Source organism: Perognathus longimembris, chromosome 17, assembly GCF_023159225.1.
Source record: "Perognathus longimembris pacificus isolate PPM17 chromosome 17, ASM2315922v1, whole genome shotgun sequence".
NCBI classification, from domain to species: domain Eukaryota; kingdom Metazoa; phylum Chordata; class Mammalia; order Rodentia; family Heteromyidae; genus Perognathus; species Perognathus longimembris.
Window position 1 is genome coordinate 28416326 of NC_063177.1, and position 20053 is coordinate 28436378.

The following is a 20053-nucleotide window of genomic DNA, read 5'->3' on the forward strand; positions in this document are numbered from 1 at the left end:
CTACACAAAAAGACAGAAATGGCACTGTGACTCAAGTGGTAGAGTGCTTGCCTTGAGCACAAAGAGGCTCAGGGTCAGTGCCCAGGCCCTGAGTTCAAGCACCAGGACCAGCAAAAACAAAAACAAACAAACAAAAAAAAAGCTACATCACTATCTTCCAGCCATCTTGGTCTATTCCTGGCCTTGACCAAAAATGGATATGAGAGGCTGAAATCCAGCCTGTATTATGATTCCACGTGGTATGTTCTGATATCAAATTATATCAAACAGATGAAATGGATTTTTTTATTCCCATAAAGGCACTGTGTCATCTGTGTTCTTGCCACCATATTGAATATCAAATTAATAAAAAAAAAGAACTCTACACAAGGACACAGACAGCTCTCAGCTAGACAAGAGGAACATAAAAGAAAAGTATGGCCGAGGTTGAGATGCAGAGGGTTGTGATTTGAAGCCAACCCACACGGAAAAGTCCATAAAACTCTTCTCCAAAATAACCAGCAAAAACCTAGGCTAGAGAAATGGTCCAAGTGGTAAAGTGCCAGCCATGCATGACACTCAACAAATATGAGGTCCTGAGTTCAAACCCTGGTATTGGCTAAAAAAAAAACTCCCAAATGAAAGAATTGATTTCAAGATAATAATGATTTTTTACATGAGTTCTATGATTTCCAAAATGTTTTTCCATACAATTTTTATTTGTATCTTTTTTTTTTAATCTGACATTGTTGGGACTGGATTGTTTTATACCGATTTGGTGAGGAAGATACCATAAGACCAACAGTTGAGGTAGATCATCCAAGCACATCAGTTTGGTAGCTGAAGATGAGAGCTTCCTGCTAAGGACTAAGACTAAAAATCATTAGCTATGTCCACTATTCTCAACTCAAGCCAAAAGGAGATGCTGAGAAGAGACACAGCAGGAAGTAGCAATGCGCTCAGGAGGAAGTGCTGTCATCATAAGAGGAAACTACATTGATCTGGAAGGAACAAGAGAGAATGTGATTCTCCAGGAACAAGCAAATATTTCTCATATTTGCAAGAGTGTTAAATGCTTTATTACAAGCCCTTACACAAAGATAACACTTTCATTTGACTAAAAATGAGAGTATACTCCTAAGGTTCAAAACCCATTCCATATACATACATATATATATATATATATATATATATATATATATATGAGGCTGCAAATACAGACACATTATGAATAAAGCAGCTAGAGTAGGCTTGTCCACCTGCCAAAAGAACAGGCAAGCCAGGCACAGATGACTGGCGTCGGTAAACTGAGCTACTCAGGAGGCTGAGACCTGAGTATTATGATTCGAAGACAGCCAAGGCAGGAAAGACAATGAGACTCTTATTGGCAATTAACCACCGAAAAGCCAGAAATGAAGCTGTAGCTCAAGTGGTAGAGCATTAGCCTTGAGCAAAAAAGCCCCAGGGACAGCGCTCAGGCTCTGAGTTCAAGCCCTAGGACCAGCACAAACAAACAAAACAGTCAAAAGAAAAGAGGCCTACCCAGGGTCATTCCTTTTTACAAAGCAGCTGATAAATCCCTAATCTCTTCAATGCTGTCTGCATCTCCTGGTTCTGTAGGGTGTAGATCATGGGGTTGAGCATGGGGGGTCATGACTATGTGGCTGATGGACACGGCCTTGTCCATGGGGAAGGCAGTGAACGGACGGGCATAGAGGTAAATGCTTGGAATGAAGATCATGGACACCACGATGATGTGCGTGGTGCAGGTGGAAGCCGCCTTCCTCCTTGCCTCCCCTGGGTGGGACCTGAGCATCACCAGGATGATCAAGTAGGAGATGAGGAGGAGGAAGAACCAGATGACATCCAGCATCCCACTGTTGGAGATCATGAGCAACTCTAAGAGGGAGGTGTCTGTGCAGGCCAGCCTCTGCACTTGGGGGACATCACAGTAGAAGTTATCTAGGACGTTGGGGCCACAGAATGGCAGCGGGAGCATCAGAGTCAATTGCACAATGGAGTGGACAAAGCCTCCTACCCAAGCCATCACCACCAGTCCCACACAGAGCTGAGCATTCATGATGGTGACATAGTGGAGAGGCCGGGAGATGGCAACGAGGCGATCATAGGCCATCACTGAGAGGAAGAAGACCATGGCACCCCCCAGGAAGTGGAAGAAGAAGAGCTGGGCCATGCAGCCCCAGTAGGAGATGGTCTTCTTCTCTGACAGGAAGTCCACCAGCATCTTGGGGGCGGTGACTGAGGAGAAGCAGAGGTCTAAGACAGCCAGATTGCGAAGCAGAAAGTACATGGGGGTGTGGAGCCAAGTGTCTGCAGTGGCGGTGACGATGATGAGAAGGTTTCCCACCACAGTGGTGGTGTAGACACACAGGAAGACCAGAAACAGGACGATCTGGAGCTCCCAGGTCTGGGACAGTCCCCGCAAGACAAACTCACACCCACGTGAAGTTCTCTGCCCCCATGCTGTCTTCTCCATCAACCTAGAGGGAAGGAACCACAGACATAGATGCACAAGGTCAGCGCCTGAGGCTCAGAACCAAGTTGTTCAGTTCTGTGTGAGGGTGAACCTCGTGGGCAGACCCTAAGCTCTGCAGCTGCCTTGTGTCTGGAGAGCTGACGAGTGGGTGCTGGACCTACCTGAAGACCCTCCTGGAGAACATGCAACCTGCCATTCATAGTAGACACCGAGGTGGGAAGGCCCTTGAATTAAGGCAGATGAGGAGTGGAATTCATGACTTCCATTTTCTTCAGACTTCACTACTCACTGGTTTTATTGAGAAGTCCATTTCCACATGTGTCAGGTGGCCACTGAGGCTCAGCTGAATTTTCCAGGGGCTTAGAAAGAGTCACATGAACAGGCTAGAACAATAGATGGCCATCACTACTGTGTGAAGACTCCTCTCAAGACGTCCCTCTGCATCTGAGCTTTAGGTTTAGAGTAGGATTTACACATTAAACACATCCAACTGTCAACACACTTTCCACGTACCTATGGTTTTAGTGCACAATTCAATTAAAAGTCCTGGGGTCCTGGTCTAAATTTCCCTACTTGTTTTGTGCCCAGCAGTGCCCATCCCTGTCATGGTCAGTACTTGCTGTGGAGCTAATGGTGGATGCAGGGTAGGTGAATAGTTTACAAGCTATGCAGATTTTTGCAGGGTACCTCTGGATACATGGTTTATGTGATTCCTTTCTGTTTCCCAGTGAAATAGCCTCTCACCTGGAGGCTCTTGTGGACATATGTGTAGACAAGATGGACACAAATTGGGGAGATTCATGAAATTTAAAACCTGTGATGAACATTGCTTGAGGAGCACTTGGAGAGCTCTTCTGAAAGGACTTTTTTTTTAAAGCAGATGTTACAAAACCTAAGGGTAAAGGACAAAGATGTTATTCAACTCCCAAGAAATTGGAATCTATGAGTAAGGGAAGGCTGAAAAGGACCATAGAAGAGATGAAAGAGGGAGACAGAGAACATTGGGGTCCAGGAGGGAATAAGCCTTATTGGAAAAGGAGATAAAGGGAGAGAGATGGTGACCAGGTGAGATGAAAGAGGTCTCTCCACACCCCTGTTCAATTTCCCCTGGTCTGTTGCAATCTATCAGCTGCTGCTGACCTTGCTTCTACTGCCATCCACCTTTCACACAGCAGCCCAGGAGAACTTCCTAAACCCTGAAGTGATTTTGTCTCTTTCTTGTTATAATCTTTGCTGGCTGTCTAGTGCCCGTAGCTTCAGTTCCAACTAATAAAAGCCCCCTAAAATGCTCTCTATGGGTAGAATCAGGATTGAGCAACATACTTACACATGTGCATGCAGCTCTGTCTCAGCATTGCTTAACAAGGCTAGGAAGGCCTCCCTTATTACATCATGTATCAGCAAGAAAGCCACAGCTGCCTAAGAAATCTATAGTTCCTATGTCAGCCACTTTACTGGGTGTTATTTCCACATCCCTTGCTAATAATACCTTGTTCCCAAACTACCTAGCACTTTTTTTTCTTTGCCAGTCCTGGAGTTTGGACTCAGGGCCTGAGCACTGTCCCTGGCTTCTTTTTGCTCAAGGCTAGCACTCTACCACGTGAGCCACAGCGCCACTTCTGGCTTTTTGTGTTTATGTGGTTCTGAGGAATCGAACCCAGGGCTTCATGCATGCTAGGCAAGTACTCCACCACAAGGCCACATTCCCAGCCCCTACCTAGCACTTCTGAATAGCTCCTTCCTTTGTTTCTCTGAGAAAACTAATTCTTCACCAATAAGATTCCAAAAGGGCATCATAAATACATCCATTAGACACAAAGAATTTTTCTGTTGTCTTTCTTCCTTAGATTCCTTTTAAGTTCAATAATATTGTGGATACATAATTTATGACGGAAACTGATTTCGTAGTTGCACTACATGGGTTTTCCAATAAGATCTTAGCAGACAAGGATGTGATTTTGCTAAGTAGGATTATATGGAGAATTTCGTGGTGATTTTCCTTATTCTTTTCATCCTTTGCCCTCAACATCCTCTCTCTAACCCATAAGATGAATCCTATGCTTGCTTGCTCTCACAGGTGAACTGGGGCATCTGCTTTGAACATCCATTCCCCCTACAGGACTTCCCAAATGTCTCTTCAGCTTTAGACTTACACCCATAAGGTCCCTGTCACTGCAGCCTTCACACAGCTGCTGCAAGATCCTTCATAAAGCTGACCTCGTGCAGGCCAGCAAACCCATCTCTCACCTTCCTTCAGGCCAGCCTGGTCTTCACTCTGGGTCTACATCTTCTGGGAGAACCTTTGCTGCAGCTGCAGCTTCCCAGCCCCTGGCTGTCCCTCCTGTGCTCCACCAATGTGGGGGACCCGAGAGGAAGAGGGAACCTCCTTGAGGAACACCTGTTGGACAGGAGTCAGGAAGCAGAGCTGGGCCCATCACCACTGGGGCCAATGCAGCAATGGGAGTTGTTAAAAAGTTTCCATATGTCTCAAAACACACACTGCTTGAGAAGTCTTCCTTGGGGACCCAGAGTAGCAAGAACACTAAAAAAACTTAGACATTTGTGGGATGTGGGATTTTCAGGCCAAGAACCAAAGGACAAGAGGATTTGAAATGAAATTGAATCTGGGAGGCTCTGAAGAACCTGTTAGAGCAGTAATTCTTCACCCTCATGAGAATTGCCTGAAGGATTGTTAAAGGACAGGTCCACATGCCAAGTCAAGACCTTGACAGTAAGTAAGTCAATGGTGAGAGAAGATGTAGTATTTATAAGAGGTTCTCAGAAAAAAAACCCAAAATATTTTTTATTCACCTATTTCAAAGACCAGACCTTGAGACCCCTTGGCTTTTGTTCATCAGTACAAAGGACAGTTCTCTATCATGGAGCCATCAGGTTAACAGCTTAGATTTCCATTTTCCTCTCTTTTTATCCAAATAAAATCACAGATGGAAAATTGTAGACAACAGAAACTTAATGCCCCACCAACGCTGTCTTTCATTTTGCCAACAAGACCACTATAGTGTATTTACCACTCAAACCCTCCACTGTCTAAAGAGCCATCATTCTCCTCATGTGAATTATTCATCTTTGGAAAGCAAATACAGGTACAGAAAGGCAGGTGCCAGCCAGGCACCAGTAGCTCACACCTGTAATCCTAGCTACTCAGAAGGCTGGAATTTGAGGATTGTGGTTCAAAGCCAGCCAGGCAGGAAAGTCAGTGAGACTTTTATCTCCAATTAAACACCAAAAACCCAGAAGTAAAGGTGGCTCACATGGTAGAGCACTAGCCTTGAGCAAAAAGCTAGGGACGGACAAGTTCAAGCCCCAGCTGGACACTCACAGAGAAAGTTGGTACAAAGCCACGTGCTGGTGATTTGTGCCTGTAATCCTAGCTACTCAAGAGGCTGAGATCTGAGGATTGGGGTTCGTAGCCAGCCCAAGCAGGAAAATCCATGAGATTCTTATCTCCAAAAAAACTACTCAGAAAAAGCCTCAAGTGTTGCTGTGGCTCGAGTGGTAGAATGCTAGCCTTGAGCCAAAGAAGCTCAGGGATGGTGATCAAGCCCTGAGTTCAAGCCCCAGCCCTGGCCCAAAGGAAAAAAAAAAGAGTTGGTATAGAAAACTCACATGCATTCTCACTATCAGGAGTTAAGACTGGAATTAAATGGCAATGTAAATTTGATGTGCTCAGAGAGCAGTGAGATCTGTCTCTGTCTCTCTCTGTCTCTCTGTCTCTCTGTCTCTGTCTCTTTCTTTCTCTTTCTTTTTGCGAGTCCTGGGGTTTGAACTCAGGACCTGAGCACTGTCCCTGGCTTCTTTCTGCTCAAGGCAAGCACCCTACTACTTGAGCCACACCACCACTTCTGGCTTTTTCTGTTTATGTGGTGCTGAGGAATAGAACCCAGGGCTTCATGTATGCTAGGTAAGCTCTCTACCACTAAGCCACATTCCCAGCCTGAGCAGAGTGATTTCTAACACAGAGTTCTCTTCCAGCCTTGACGGTAGGAAAGGAAGACCTTTCCTGTACATGAGAAGGATATGAAAGTCACATCCTGAGGAAGGGCCTATGGGATAAATGGGGCTGATGTGCCATCTTTTCAAAAATATAGTATCCCTTAAATCCTATTTGTTAAGCTCTATTTTTTTAAACTTCCAACATTTTCTCATTCTTTGATTGTAACTTCATAAAATGGCATCTCAGTCTGGTTTAATATTGTCTATAACATTTTATACTACTTGTGGATATTACCTATAGTTTCGTTTTGTTTTGCTTTTTGCCAGACCTGAGGCTTGAACTCAGGTCCTGAGCACTGTCCCTGGCTTCTTTTTGCTCAAGGCTAGCACTCTACCACTTGAGCCGCAGCGCCACTTCTGGCCTTTTCTATATATGTGGTGCTGAGGAATAGAACCCAGGGCTTCATGTATACAAGGCAAACACTCTTGCTACTAGGCCATATTCCCAGCCTGAGTGAGGGCTTTCTTGTCTTATTATCATCACTTGATGGAGGGTACCACGTGGCTGTGTGTGGTACCTATCAGCTCAGCCACTATGATTACTAAAGTAATCATAGGGGTCCTACCCTCACGCTCTCATCTAACCCTAAGTACCTCCCCAAAGGCCCTCTTCTAAATACCAGTAGTGAGCTAGGAATGTGGCTTAGTGGTAGAGTGCTTGCCTAGCATGCATGAAGCCTTGGATTCAATTCCTCAGTATCACATAAACAGAAAAGGCTGGAAGTGGTGCTCAAGTAGTAGAGTTAGCACTCTACTCTACAGAGAGGCTCAGGGACAGAGCCCAGGCCCTGAGTTCAAGCCCAAGAACTAACAAAAACAAAAATAAAATAAATACTACCAGCAATGGGTGAATTTAGCATTTATATTTTCCCCAAAGCATATATGTCTGAGAGACACGTTAAAACCATAGCAGGTAAGGAGCATGGCTTGAAGATGTCCAAGGAGTATCTGGCAGAGAAAGAGGAAAAATAAAGGGCAAGTGCTGTTATGGGAAATATTTAGACAATGTTGAAAATCAGACCACTTCCTAAATACTATGGAGGGGAATGAGGTGGGAAGACAAGGAACAGAAAAGAATTCTACGGTGCTGGAGTTAAAATGAAGCAAATAAGCACTGAACATAGATATAATCAACAGATAAGGGATTCTGCAGATTTTTAAGGAGGTTGTAGGACATTCTGAGTTTTTCAATAATCTCCATATTTGGCATCTGATCTTCAAATTAGTGAAAGCACGTTTTACCATTCACTTGCTATTATCATTGAGCAAGTCACTAAGTTCTGAGTGTTCTTACAAAAACCATTTAAGATGATGATGATGATGATTATTATATTTTCTGTTAGTTTTATCTCTATTTTGGGATACTGAGGTTAGGATTCAGTGCTATACACTTACTAGGCAGGCACTCTGCCTCTTAAGCCATACCTCTAGCGTGTTTTTCTTGTGGTTACTTTTAAAATAAGGTCCTGCTTTTTATCCAGGGCTGGCCTGGGACCTTGAGCCTCTTATCTAAGATTCTCGTGTAGCTGGAATTACAGACATTTCGCAGCAGGCTTGATTATTTGTTCAGACAGAGTGCCACTAACATTTTGTCTCAAGTGGAATAGAACTCCTCTCCTCCCAATATCTGTCTTCCATTACTGCAATGGCAGGCATTGGCCATCACCTCTAGCCTATCCACTCAGAGTTTTATGAGATTGTGTCAAAGTGCAAAAGTACCTGAAATAGTAGTAGGTCCTCAAGATTTATTGACTTTTAAAGAGATTTTGCCACACTTTCCAATGAGATATCACAGTTTCACAGGAATGTGTTATTTAAGAGCAACCCATTTGGAGTTCATTACTTGTTCCAATTCAATAGGCTCTGGGCTAATCGATTCATGGCTGCCTTCATCTCCTGGTTCCGCAGGGTGTAGATCATGGGGTTGAGCATGGGGGTCATGACTGTGTGGCTGATGGACACGGCCTTGTCCATGGGGAAGGCAGTGAACGGACGGGCATAGAGGTAAATGCTTGGAATGAAGATCATGGACACCACGATGATGTGCGTGATGCAGGTGGAAGCTGCCTTCCTCCTTGCCTCCCCTGGGTGGGACCTGAGCATCACCAGGATGATCAAGTAGGAGATGAGGAGGAGGAAGAACCAGATGACATCCAGCATCCCACTGTTGGAGATCATGAGCAACTCTAAGAGGGAGGTGTCTGTGCAGGCCAGCCTCAGCACTTGGGGGACATCACAGTAGAAGTTATCTAGGACGTTGGGGCCACAGAATGGCAGCGGGAGCATCAGAGACAATTGCACAATGGAGTGGACAAAGCCTCCTACCCAAGCCATCACCACCAGTCCCACACAGAGCTGAGCATTCATGATGGTGACATAGTGGAGAGGCCGGGAGATGGCAACGAGGCGATCATAGGCCATCACTGAGAGGAAGAAGACCATGGCACCCCCCAGGAAGTGGAAGAAGAAGAGCTGGGCCATGCAGCCCCGGTAGGAGATGGTCTTCTTCTCTGACAGGAAGTCCACCAGCATCTTGGGGGCGGTGACTGAGGAGAAGCAGAGGTCTAAGACAGCCAGATTGCGAAGCAGAAAGTACATGGGGGTGTGGAGCCGAGTGTCTGCAGTGGCAGTGACGATGATGAGAAGGTTTCCCACCACAGTGGTGGTGTAGACACACAGGAAGACCAGAAACAGGACGATCTGGAGCTCCCAGGTCTGGGACAGTCCCCGCAAGACAAACTCAGACACCCACGTGAAGTTCTCTGCCCCCATGCTGTCTTCTCCATCAACCTAGAGGGAAGGAACCACAGACATAGATGCACAAGGTCAGCGCCTGAGGCTCAGAACCAAGTTGTTCAGTTCTGTGTGAGGGTGAACCTCGTGGGCAGACCCTAAGCTCTGCAGCTGCCTTGTGTCTGGAGAGCTGACAAGTGGGTGCTGGACCTACCTGAAGACCCTCCTGGAGAACTTGAAACCTGCCATTCATAGTAGACACCGAGGTGGGAAGGCCCTTGAATTAAGGCAGATGAGGAGTGGAATTCAGGTCTTCCATTTTCTTCAGACTTCACTCACTGGTTTTATTGAGAAGTCCATTTCCACATGTGTCAGGTGGCCACCAAGAGGCTCAGCTGAATTTTCCAGGAGCTTAGGTAGAGTAATTCATGTGAATGCTACAACACAGTCTACTCTAAAGACTTCTCTCTGCTTCGGAGCTCTAAGTTTATTGCAGTGTCTGTGCATTTAACATGTCCCAATGTCAACAGACTTTCCATGTACTCTATGGTTTTACCACACAATTTAATCAAAAGGTTGGTTTTTGTTTTTTGCCAATGCCGGGCCCTGAGACTCAGGGACTGAGCACTGTCCCTGGCTTCTTTTTCAAAGCTAGCACTCTACCACTTGAGGCCACAGTGCCACTTCTGGCTTTTTCTATATATGTGGTGCTCAAGAATCGAACCCACGGGCTGGGGATATGGCCTAGTGGCAAGAGTGCTTGCCTTGTATACATGAGGCCCTGGGTTCGATTCCCCAGCACCACATATACAGAAAACGGCCAGAAGTGGCGCTGTGGCTCAAGTGGCAGAGTGCTAGCCTTGAGCAAGAAGAAGCCAGGGACAGTGCTCAGGCCCTGAGTCCAAGGCCCAGCACTGGCCAAAAAAAAAAAAAAAAGAATCGAACCCAGAGCTTCATGTAAAGGAGGCAAGCACTCTACCACTAGGCCATATTCCTAGTACCTTCAATCAAAAGTTTTAGGGCCATGGCTGTGCATTTTCTTGTGCTATTCAGTACTTGCTGAGGAGCTGCCATTGGCTGCAGGGTGGGTGAATAGTTATAGGATATGAAAATTCTTACTTGAAACCTGTGGGCACAGCTGGATACCTGGGCTGTGTAAATTTTTCTCACTTTCTGTGCAGGATCCTCTTAATCAGTACACAGGACTTAAGTTTAGACAGAAGAAACATGGGGCAAATAGATTCATAAGATGGAAAAATCCATGATGAAACGACTCATCCTTATCATTTTAGCTGAGATGGGGAGGATCTTTTGGGGTCTAGACAGAGAAGTCCATAGGACTTCATTTCAGTGATAGAAGCAGGGTGTGGTGGCGCTTGCCTGGGAAGTTAAACATAGAAGGCTAGCCTTGCAGGTGTGCAGGTGGGCATGAAGTGAGGCCCTGTCTCAAGAAGCAAAGGGTGGGGAGGGGGAGGAGAGACTGCTCCATGGTAGATTGCCTGCCTAGAAAATCATGGCTCCAAATTCCAAGACCAGTACTACCCCTAAGAAAATCCATAATGATTGCTTGAAGAAGACTGTGATGTTATGTCAAAACATGAATTTTGTACATGTTTAAAATAATCTAAGGGTAAAGTAAAGAAGGATCTGGATATAAATAAATGGGTATTGATGAAGTAAAGGAAGATTACAAGGAAGAGAAGTGGGAGAATAGAACTGATGGAGGAGGGGGACATGGAATGAAAAAGTGGATCCATTTGCAGAAGCCAATAGATGGGAAGAGAGAGTTTCAGGGCAGTCTCTCCTCTCCAGGTGGCCTCTTTCCTTCAGGTTGCTACAATCCCTTATTTACTGGTGACCATCCTCATGCTTCTTCTTCTCCTTGCATCCACTCTCATATTTCTTTCACACATTTGCCCATGAGACCTTTTTGAATACCAATCTGTTCATGCCTCTTTCTTGTTTGTAGTACTGGGGTTTGAATTCGGGGTCTCTTGTGAGTTAATCATGTTTTATACCACTTGAACCACATACCTGGCACTTTTGTTTTAATTATTTTTCAAATAAAGTCTTGAATTTTTCCCACTTTGGGCCTTGGAATATGATTCTCCTACCTGCCGTCTGTGTAGTTGACATTACATGTGTTGTTACTATTTGTAGCTTCTTCTGTTGAAAGAGAGTATAACTTTTTACCCAGGCTGGCCTCAAATCATCATCTTCCCAATCTCTGCTTACTAAGCAGCTGGAATGTAAGCCACAATGCCCAACACTGTGTGTGTGTGTGTGTGTGTGTGTGTGTGTGTGTGTGTGTGTGTGTGTGTGTGTGTGTTGGTCCTGAGGCTTGAACTCAGGGTATGGGCCCTGTCCCTGAGGTTTTCTTGTTGTTGTTCAAGGATAGCACTCTACCACTTGAACCATAGTTCTACTTCTAGCTTCTTGGTAGTGAATTGAAGAGAAAGCTCTCACAGACTTTCCTACCCAACCTGGCCGGGCCTAGAACTGCAATCCTCAGCCTCCTCAATAGCTAGGATTTCAGGTGTGAGCCACTAGTGCCCATCTTCAGCCTTCTTTTAATCATCTTTATTGGCTGCCTAGTGCTCACAGCTTAAACTTCAAGTATTAGAAGCCACCTAAAATTCTCTGTAGAGAGAACATATGTATGTATGTATGTGTACATATATGCATAGATATCCCTCCATATACCTTTTAAATCTATATACCTTTTAATCAGTATTCTTGAATCCCAGGAGCCAATGGCTATTAGGGAACTTGTAGTTCCTTTGTATTCCATCTATTTGGCATTTCTATATCTTTACTAACAATTTGGTTGTGTGTGTGTGTGTGTGTGTGTGTGTGTGTGTGTGTGTCTGTGTGTCTGTGTCTGTGTGTGTGTTGGTCATGGGGCTTGAACTCTGGGCCTGGGCACTGTCTCTGAGCTCTTCAGCTCAAGGCAAATGCTCTACCACCTTGAGCCACAGTGCCACTTCCAGTTTTCTAGTGGTTAATTGGAGATAAGGGTCTCACTGGCTTTCCAGCCCAGGCTGGCTTTGAACTGCAACCCTCAGATCTCAGCATTCTGAGTAGCTAGGATTACAGGCATGAGCTACCAGGTGCCCTGCTAACAATTTTTTTTGTATACTTCACTATATTTTTTTAAATCAAGAAGCATTGATATATGTACTTCTGTTTGGCTCTTTCCCCATTTCTCCCCTGAAGGATTAATTCTTTATTTCTATGGGTTCCAACAACACTTTGTAAACACATCCACTTAGCACTACTCCTTTTTCATCTGTTAACTAGATTGCAAACGCAGTAACAATGTAAGCCTAGCACGTGTGACAGAAACTGTGATTTAGTAATAAACAATATTTGCAGGGTTCATGTATTAGCATTGCAACTTTGTTTTGTAGAATTTTATGGAGAATTTCGTGGTGATTTTTCCTCATCCTTTTCATCCTTTGCCCTCAACATCCTCTCTCTAAACCATAAGATGAATCCTATGCTTGCTTGCTCTCACAGGTGAACTGGGGCATCTGCTTTGAGCATCCATTCCCCCTACAGGACTTCCCAAATGTCTCTTCAGCTTTAGACTTACACCCATCAGGTCCCTGTCACTGCAGCCTTCACACAGTTGCTGCAAGATCCTTCATAAAGCTGACCTCGTGCAGGCCAGCAAACCCATCTCTCACCTTCCTTCAGGCCAGCCTGGTCTTCACTCTGGGTCTACATCTTCTGGGAGAACCTTTGCTGCAGCTGCAGCTTCCCAGCCCCTGGCTGTCCCTCCTGTGTTCCACCAATGTGGGGGACCCGAGAGGAAGAGGGAACCTCCTTGAGGAACACCTGTTGGACAGGAGTCAGGAAGCAGAGCTGGGCCCATCACCACTGGGGCCAATGCAGCAATGGGAGTTGTTAAAAAGTTTCCATATGTCTCAAAACACACACTGCTTGAGAAGTCTTCCTTGGGGACCCAGAGTAGCAAGAACACTAAAAAAACTTAGACATTTGTGGGATGTGGGATTTTCAGGCCAAGAACCAAAGGACAAGAGGATTTGAAATGAAATTGAATCTGGGAGATTCTGAAGAACCTCTTGTTAGAGCAGCAAGAGAGCTATTAGAATGACACCCAAGAGAACCTCCCAAAGGGCTTGTGAAAGGCAGATGAGTGCCCTGCCACTCAGCAGGTCAAATTTGAGACAAGAGCCTGCATTGGTAACATGTTCTCAGATTCAGATAAAATGTGTTGCACCAATGTAGGGACCAGACCTCGAGATTGCACTTCAGCACTATGGACAGTTCTCGCTCATGACTCCATGATGCTGTTTAGATTTTCTTCCCTACTGTCTTCTTCCCCTTAAACCCAAATGAACTTTACCAAGATAAAGTCACAGATGGAAAATAGTTTATATACAACAGAAACCTCATAAATCACAAATCTTGTACTTCAGTTTGCCGACCAGACCACTATAGATGGTTCACTACCAGGCTCCAATTTCTATTTGCATTACCTATTAAGAGCCAGCAGTCTTTTTTTTTTTTTTTTTTGCCAGTCCTGGTGCTTGGACTCAGGGCCTGAGCACTGTCCCTGGCTTCCCTTTTGCTCAAAGCTAGCACTTTACCACTTGAGCCACAGCACCACTTCTGGCCTTTTCTGTTTATGTGGTGCTGAGGAATCAAACCCAGGGCTTCGTGCATGCAAGGCGAGCACTCTACAGCTAAGCCATATTTCTAGCCCCAAGAGCCGGCATTCTTTCAATATAAATCATGATTCTCTTCAAAGCAACAACTTTTTTTCATTCTCCGATTGTACCATCCTAAAAGGGTTTAGGAATCCTCTTTCATACATTTCTTGATATTATATGGTTTAAAACTTTTCCTGTTCTGTGCCTTGGCAGTATCAGTGTTACTATTCTCACTGTGATATCATCATTTTTTTTTGTGCCAGTCCTGGGGTTTGAACTCTGGACCTGGGCTCTGTCCCTAAGCTTTTTGTGCTCTACGCTAATGCTCTAAGACTTGAGCCACAGATCCATTTGCAGCTTTTTGTGGCTAATTGGATATAAGAATTTCATAAACCTTCCTGCCTGGACTGAACTATGATCCTCAGATCTCAGCCTCCTGAGTTGCTAGGATTATAGGCATGAGCCACTGGTACCCAGCTATATTATCATTTTAAAATGTATTTCTAGGGCTGGGAATGTGGCTTGGCGGTACAGTACTTGCCTAGAACCCATGAAACCCTGGGTTCGATTCCTCAGCACTACATAAACAGAAAAAGCAGAAGTAGTGCTGTGGCTCAAGTGGTAGAGTGCTAGCCTTTAGCAAAAGGAAGCCAGGGACAGAGCTCAGGCCCTGAGTTCAAGCCCCAGGACTGACAGAAAAAAGAAAGAAGGAAAGAAAGAAAGAAAGAAAGAAAGAAAGAAAGAAAGAAAGAAAGAAAGAGAGAGAGAGAGAGAGAGAGAGAGAGAAAGAAAGAAAGAAAGAAAGAAAGAAAGAGAGAGGGAGAGAGAGAGAGAAAGAAAAGAAAGAAAGTTATTTCTATCTTAGTCCATTTGACTGGCTACAATGGCACATCATAGACTTAGTGGTTTTTTGTTTTGTTTTGTTTTTGTTGCTAGTCCTGGGCCTTGGACTCAGGGCCTGAGCACTGTCCCTGACTTCTTTTTGCTCAAGGCTAGCACCCTACCTCTTGAGCCACAGTGCCACTTCTGGCCATTTTTCTATATATGTGGTGCTGGGGAATCGAACCTAAGGCTTCATGTATACGAGGCAAGCACTCTTGCCACTAGGCCATATTCCCAGCCTGACTTAGTGGTTTTAATTATAAGCAACCGACATGTATTATAGTTCTGGAGGTTGGTCAGTATGTATTAAGGTGCTGGTAGGTTAGATGTCTCATGAAGGCCAGCTTCCTTCTATAGACATTTTCTTTTCTATATATTCTCAACATATCAGAAGGAAGGGAAACCTTTCTCCAGGATCTGTTTAATAAGGGCATAAATCTTATTCAGATTATTTGACTTAATCACTCTTGAAATCATCAAATTAGTTTTATTTCTTCCTTCCTTCTTTCCTTCCTTCCTTCCTTCCTTCCTTCCTTCCTTCCTTCCTTCCTTCCTTCCTTCCTCTCTCTCTGTGTCTTTGACTCTCTCTTTCTTTCTTTCTCTTCTTCCTTCCTTCTTTCTTTCTTTCTCCTTTCCTTCCTTCCTTCCTTCCTTTCTCTTTCTTTCTTTCTTTTTCTTTCTTTCTTTCTTTCTTTCTTTCTTTCTTTCTTTCTTTCTTTCTTTCTTTCTTTCTTTCTTTTTGCCAGTCCTGTGCCTTAAACTCAGGGCCTGGTTGCTGAGCCTGAGCTCTCTTGCTCAAGGCTAGCACTCTACCATTGAACCACAGCTCCATTTTCAGCTTTTTTTGATAGTTAATTGGAGATAAGAGTCTCACAGACTTTTCCTCCCCAACTGGCTTTGAACTGTGATCCTCAAATCTCAGCCTCCCAAGTAGCTAGGCTTATAGGTGTGAACCACCAACACCTGGCTTCAAATTCATTTTAATACATGAATTTGGGAGAAAGAAAATATTTTCCTCTAGCTGTCACCAAGGGAGAAACTGAACAAATGGTACCTGAAAGCTTTCTATTATTCCTTACAACTTCAGGTTAATGTATATTACTTCAAATATAGACAAATTCAACTAAAATAAAAACATTTTAAAAGTTGGGTTCTTTTCCTTGAATCATATCTGTTTTCTTGGAATTCCCTTGTTTCTCATCTCCCTTGTTTCAGCGTCTGTCTTTTAGGTTGGAGCTTCTCTTCACCTGTTTGGTGGTCTGTGGCTAAGCATTCGTATTGAGAATGAACCCACAAAAGAGCTTGCTGGACCCACCATGCGTTAGCAAGGCCTGGGAACTTGTAGCCTCTTCAAGATCATCAGCTCAGTTGTTTTGTAAGAAGTTCCTCAAATGATAACTTGGAGCAATGGCCAGGATCTGTCTATTACAGGCACTTCATATCTCTAAGTAAAACCTTTCCAGCTGCTCTGTTAGCACTTAGCTGTCGGAAGCCTGTGTTGAGTGAGGAAGAGAGCTCGGAGCAAGTTTCCTTTTTACTTGGACTCTGCAGCTTCCCTAGGCTCCTCTGGGCTCATCATTCACAGGACTTGTCAGCTTGCTTAGACATCCGGCTTTATGGCCTCCATCCATGAAAGATTTTTCTTATTTTTGTGACTTTGAATGCCAATCAATTATTCCTCTTTCTGCTACCAGAGGCTTATTTTCACATGGCAGACATTGCCATTCTCAATCTTCTGTTTCCTGGTTGAAAAGTCTAGACATTCACTTTTCCATTTCCCTAGACTGGCTTGATGCTATGAGTCAGTGCTGGCTAGCCAGGTCATATGAAAATTCTACTACGATGCTTCTAGGAAATTCCTGCATTTCTCTCCCACAAAGGAAAACACTTCCCTTCTCACTGTATTACATTATCTGAGTATAAAGTTATGGTAGTTGGAGCTTTGACAGCCAAATTGATCACGAGGGAAACATTTAAGGCATTGAACAGCGCTGAGCCAGTGTAGAGACATAAAATTTCTTTTTTTTTTTTTTTTTTTTTTTTTTTTTTTTTTTTTTTGGCCAGTCCTGGGCCTTGGACTCAGGGCCTGAGCACTGTCCCTGGCTTCTTCCCGCTCAAGGCTAGCACTCTGCCACTTGAGCCACAGCGCCGCTTCTGGCCGTTTTCTGTATATGTGGTGCTGGGGAATCGAACCTAGGGCCTCGTGTATCCGAGGCAGGCACTCTTGCCGCTAGGCTATATCCCCAGCCCACGAGACATAAAATTTCTGAGCTACTGAATTCACTAACTTGATATTGCTTGTCCTCTGGTCTTCAACTTGAATAAGATAATTGGCTAAGGTAATTTCCCCAAGCTGGGCACCAGTGGCTCATGCCTATAATCTTAGCTACCAAGAGGATAAGATCTGAGGATCGTAGTTCAAAGCCAGCTAGTAGGAAAAGTCCATGAAACTCTTTTTTTGTTGTTGTTCTGTTTTGTTGCCAGTCCTAGGCTTGAACTCAAGGCCTGAGCACTGTCCCTGGCTTCTCTTTGCTCAAGGCTAGCACTCTACCACTTGAGCCACAGTGCCACTTCTGGCTTTTTCTATATGTGGTGCTGAGGAATTGAACCCAGGGCTTCATGTATACAGGGCAAGCACTCTACCACTAGGCCATATTCCCAGTCCCTCCTTTCTTGTTCTTATAAAGCCATTATTTCCATCATCAGGGTTCCATCTTTATGTTTTCATCTGACCCTAAGTATCCTCTAAAAACCCCTCTTCTAAAAATCAATAACAGGTGAATTTGGGAATTAAATTCCACAAACATCTAAACTTCTGGGGGACACACAGCAGGTAAGGGGCATGGTTTGAAGATATCTGAGATGTATCTGGCAGAGAAAGGGGGAAAACAAGAGGCAAGTGCTGCTGTGGGAAATGTTTTACACAATGTTGAAAATCAGACCACTCCATAAAATACTGGGGTGTAGAATGATGTGGGAAGACAAGGAACAGAAAAAAAAATATGAATGTCCTGGAGTTAAGATGAAACATGACTATTGGACATAAAGATAATCAACAGAGGTAGAACATGTTTTCTAAGGAGGTTAGAGAGTCTGAGTTTCAAACACCTTCATATCTGGCAACTGAACTTAGAGTCAGTGGAAGATTGGTCACTTTCTTGCAGCAAATTTGCTATACTTGGAATTTTCTCATTTTCAAAATTAACACTTAATAGTAGCAGTGGTGGTGGTAAATATAGTGACTTTTTTTGTTTTGTGCCAGTCCTGGGGCTTGAAATCAGGACCTGGGCACTGCCTCTGAGCTTCTTTTACTAAAGATTAGTGCTCTACCACTTGAGTCACAGCCCCACTTCCTCCTTTTTTGGTGCTTAATTGGAGAGAAGAGTCGCATCGGCCTTCCTGTCTGGTTTGGATTTGAACCTTGATCCTCACAGCCTCCTGAGTAACTAGGATTACAGGCATGAGCCACTAGTGCCTGGCTACAGTGACTATGAGAAAAAAACGATTAAAGGTGTGTAAATGCAGCTGGGTGCTACTCAGAAGTACTGAGATCTGAGAGCAAGGTTTGAATCCAGTTGGGGCAGGAAATGCTGTGAGACTTTGAGACTCCGGTAAATTACTCAAAAAAGCCAGAAGTGGCACTGTGGGTTAAGTGGTAGAGTACTTGTCTTGAGCAAAAGAAGCTCAGGGACAGTGCCCAGGCCCTGAGTTCAAGCCCCACAACTGGCAAAAACAAACAAACAAAAAACACAGGTGTGAAAATGTCTGACATGGGAGTAGGACTTGAAGAAATCTTGGCATCATCAGATTTATTGTATTTAAAAAATAATTTGTACCACTTTTCACCTGGGCTATCTCCAAGCTCCCGCAGGAAAGAGATTCGTCCTTTAAAGTCCATCTGTCTGAAGTTCACTCCCTACTGCCATTGGTGAGATGCCGGGCTAATCTCTTCATGGCTGCCTGCATCTCCTGGTTCCGCAGGGTATAGATCATGGGGTTGAGCATGGGGGTCATGACTGTGTAGCTGATGGACACAGCCTTGTCCAGGGGAAAGGGCGTGAAGGGTCTGGAGTAGATATAGATGCAGGGAATGAAGATCATGGACACCACGATGATGTGTGTGGTGCAGGTGGAAGCCGCCTTCCTCCTCGCCTGACCTGAGTGGGACCTGAGCATCACCAGGATGACAGTGTAAGAGACAAGGAGGAGAAAGAACCAGATGAGAACCAGCATCCCGCTGTTGGAGATCATGAGCAACTCTAAGAGGGAGGTGTCTGTGCAGGCCAGCCTCAGCACTTGGGGGACATCACAGTAGAAGTTATCCAGGACGTTGGGGCCACAATAGGGCAATGGGAGCATCAGCGCTAGCTGAACAATGGAGTGGACAAAGCCCCCTAGCCAGGCAGCCATGATCAGCCCCACACACAGGCGCGTGTTCATGATGGTGATGTAGTGCAGGGGCCTAGAGATGGCTATGTAGCGGTCATAGGCCATCACTGAAAGAAAGAAGACCGTCCCACCGCCCAAGAGGTGGAAGAAGAAGATTTGGGCCATGCAGCCCTGGTAGGAGATGGTCTTGGTCTCATGAAAGAAGTCCACCAGCATCTTTGGACAGGTGACTGTGGAATAACAGAGGTCTATGACTGCCAGATTTCGGAGCAGAAAGTACATAGGCATATGGAGGCGGGGATCGAGAGTCACTGTCACCATGATGAGGAGGTTCCCCACCACCGTGATGATGTAGATAAGCAGGAACACTAGGAACAGAAATTTCTGGAGCCCTCGGGTCTGTGAGAACCCTAGGAGGACAAACTCTGACACCCATGTGGTGTTCTGTGGTTCCATGGGCTTTTCCCCTTGTGCCTACAGAGAGAGCAAACAAACAAACAAAAAGCAACATACAATTTTAATCATTTTTCTTTGGAGAATTGGATTGCATTGATCAAAGTCACTCTGATTCAGCTTAGCAAAGCCTTTTTTTAAAATTTTATTTTATTTTTATCTTTTTTGCCACTCTTGAGGCTTGGACTCAGGGCCTGAGTACTGCCCCTGGCTTCTTTTTGCTCAAGGCTAGCACTCTACCAGTTGAGCCACCAGCACCACTTCTGGCCTTTTCTATATATGTGGTGCTGAGGAATCAAACCCAGGGTTTTGTGCATGCTAGGCAAGCACTCTACCACTAAGCCACATTCCCAGCCCCTAGCAAATCCTTTTGTAAGGATAAATACATCCTTAGAGCTCCACAGATTCATGCTCCTAACCACACCCT

General features: G+C 44.7%; 2 protein-coding genes and 1 pseudogene across 2 annotated transcripts; all 3 read right to left on the reverse strand.

Moving 5' to 3' along the window:
- Positions 1-1527: 1527 nt before the first annotated feature.
- LOC125365826 lies at positions 1528-2462 on the reverse strand (annotated as a pseudogene).
- Positions 2463-8329: 5867 nt separating this feature from the next.
- LOC125365770 (olfactory receptor 4D2-like) lies at positions 8330-9262 on the reverse strand. Its single transcript, XM_048366003.1, has one exon. It carries the CDS (start codon positions 9260-9262, stop codon positions 8330-8332), a length of 933 nt encoding a protein of 310 aa, XP_048221960.1.
- Positions 9263-18631: 9369 nt separating this feature from the next.
- On the reverse strand, positions 18632-19652 carry LOC125365795 (olfactory receptor 4D1). Its single transcript, XM_048366036.1, has one exon. The coding sequence runs from the start codon at positions 19627-19629 to the stop codon at positions 18694-18696; it is 936 nt and encodes a 311-aa protein (XP_048221993.1). The 5' UTR covers positions 19630-19652; the 3' UTR covers positions 18632-18693.
- Positions 19653-20053: the final 401 nt, after the last annotated feature.

What these genes read in the sequence shown, in the direction of transcription:
- LOC125365770 (XM_048366003.1), bottom strand. Translation starts at nt 9,262, where the DNA reads ATGGGGGCAGAGAACTTCACGTGGGTGTCTGAGTTTGTCTTGCGGGGA.
- LOC125365795 (XM_048366036.1), bottom strand. Translation starts at nt 19,629, where the DNA reads ATGGAACCACAGAACACCACATGGGTGTCAGAGTTTGTCCTCCTAGGG.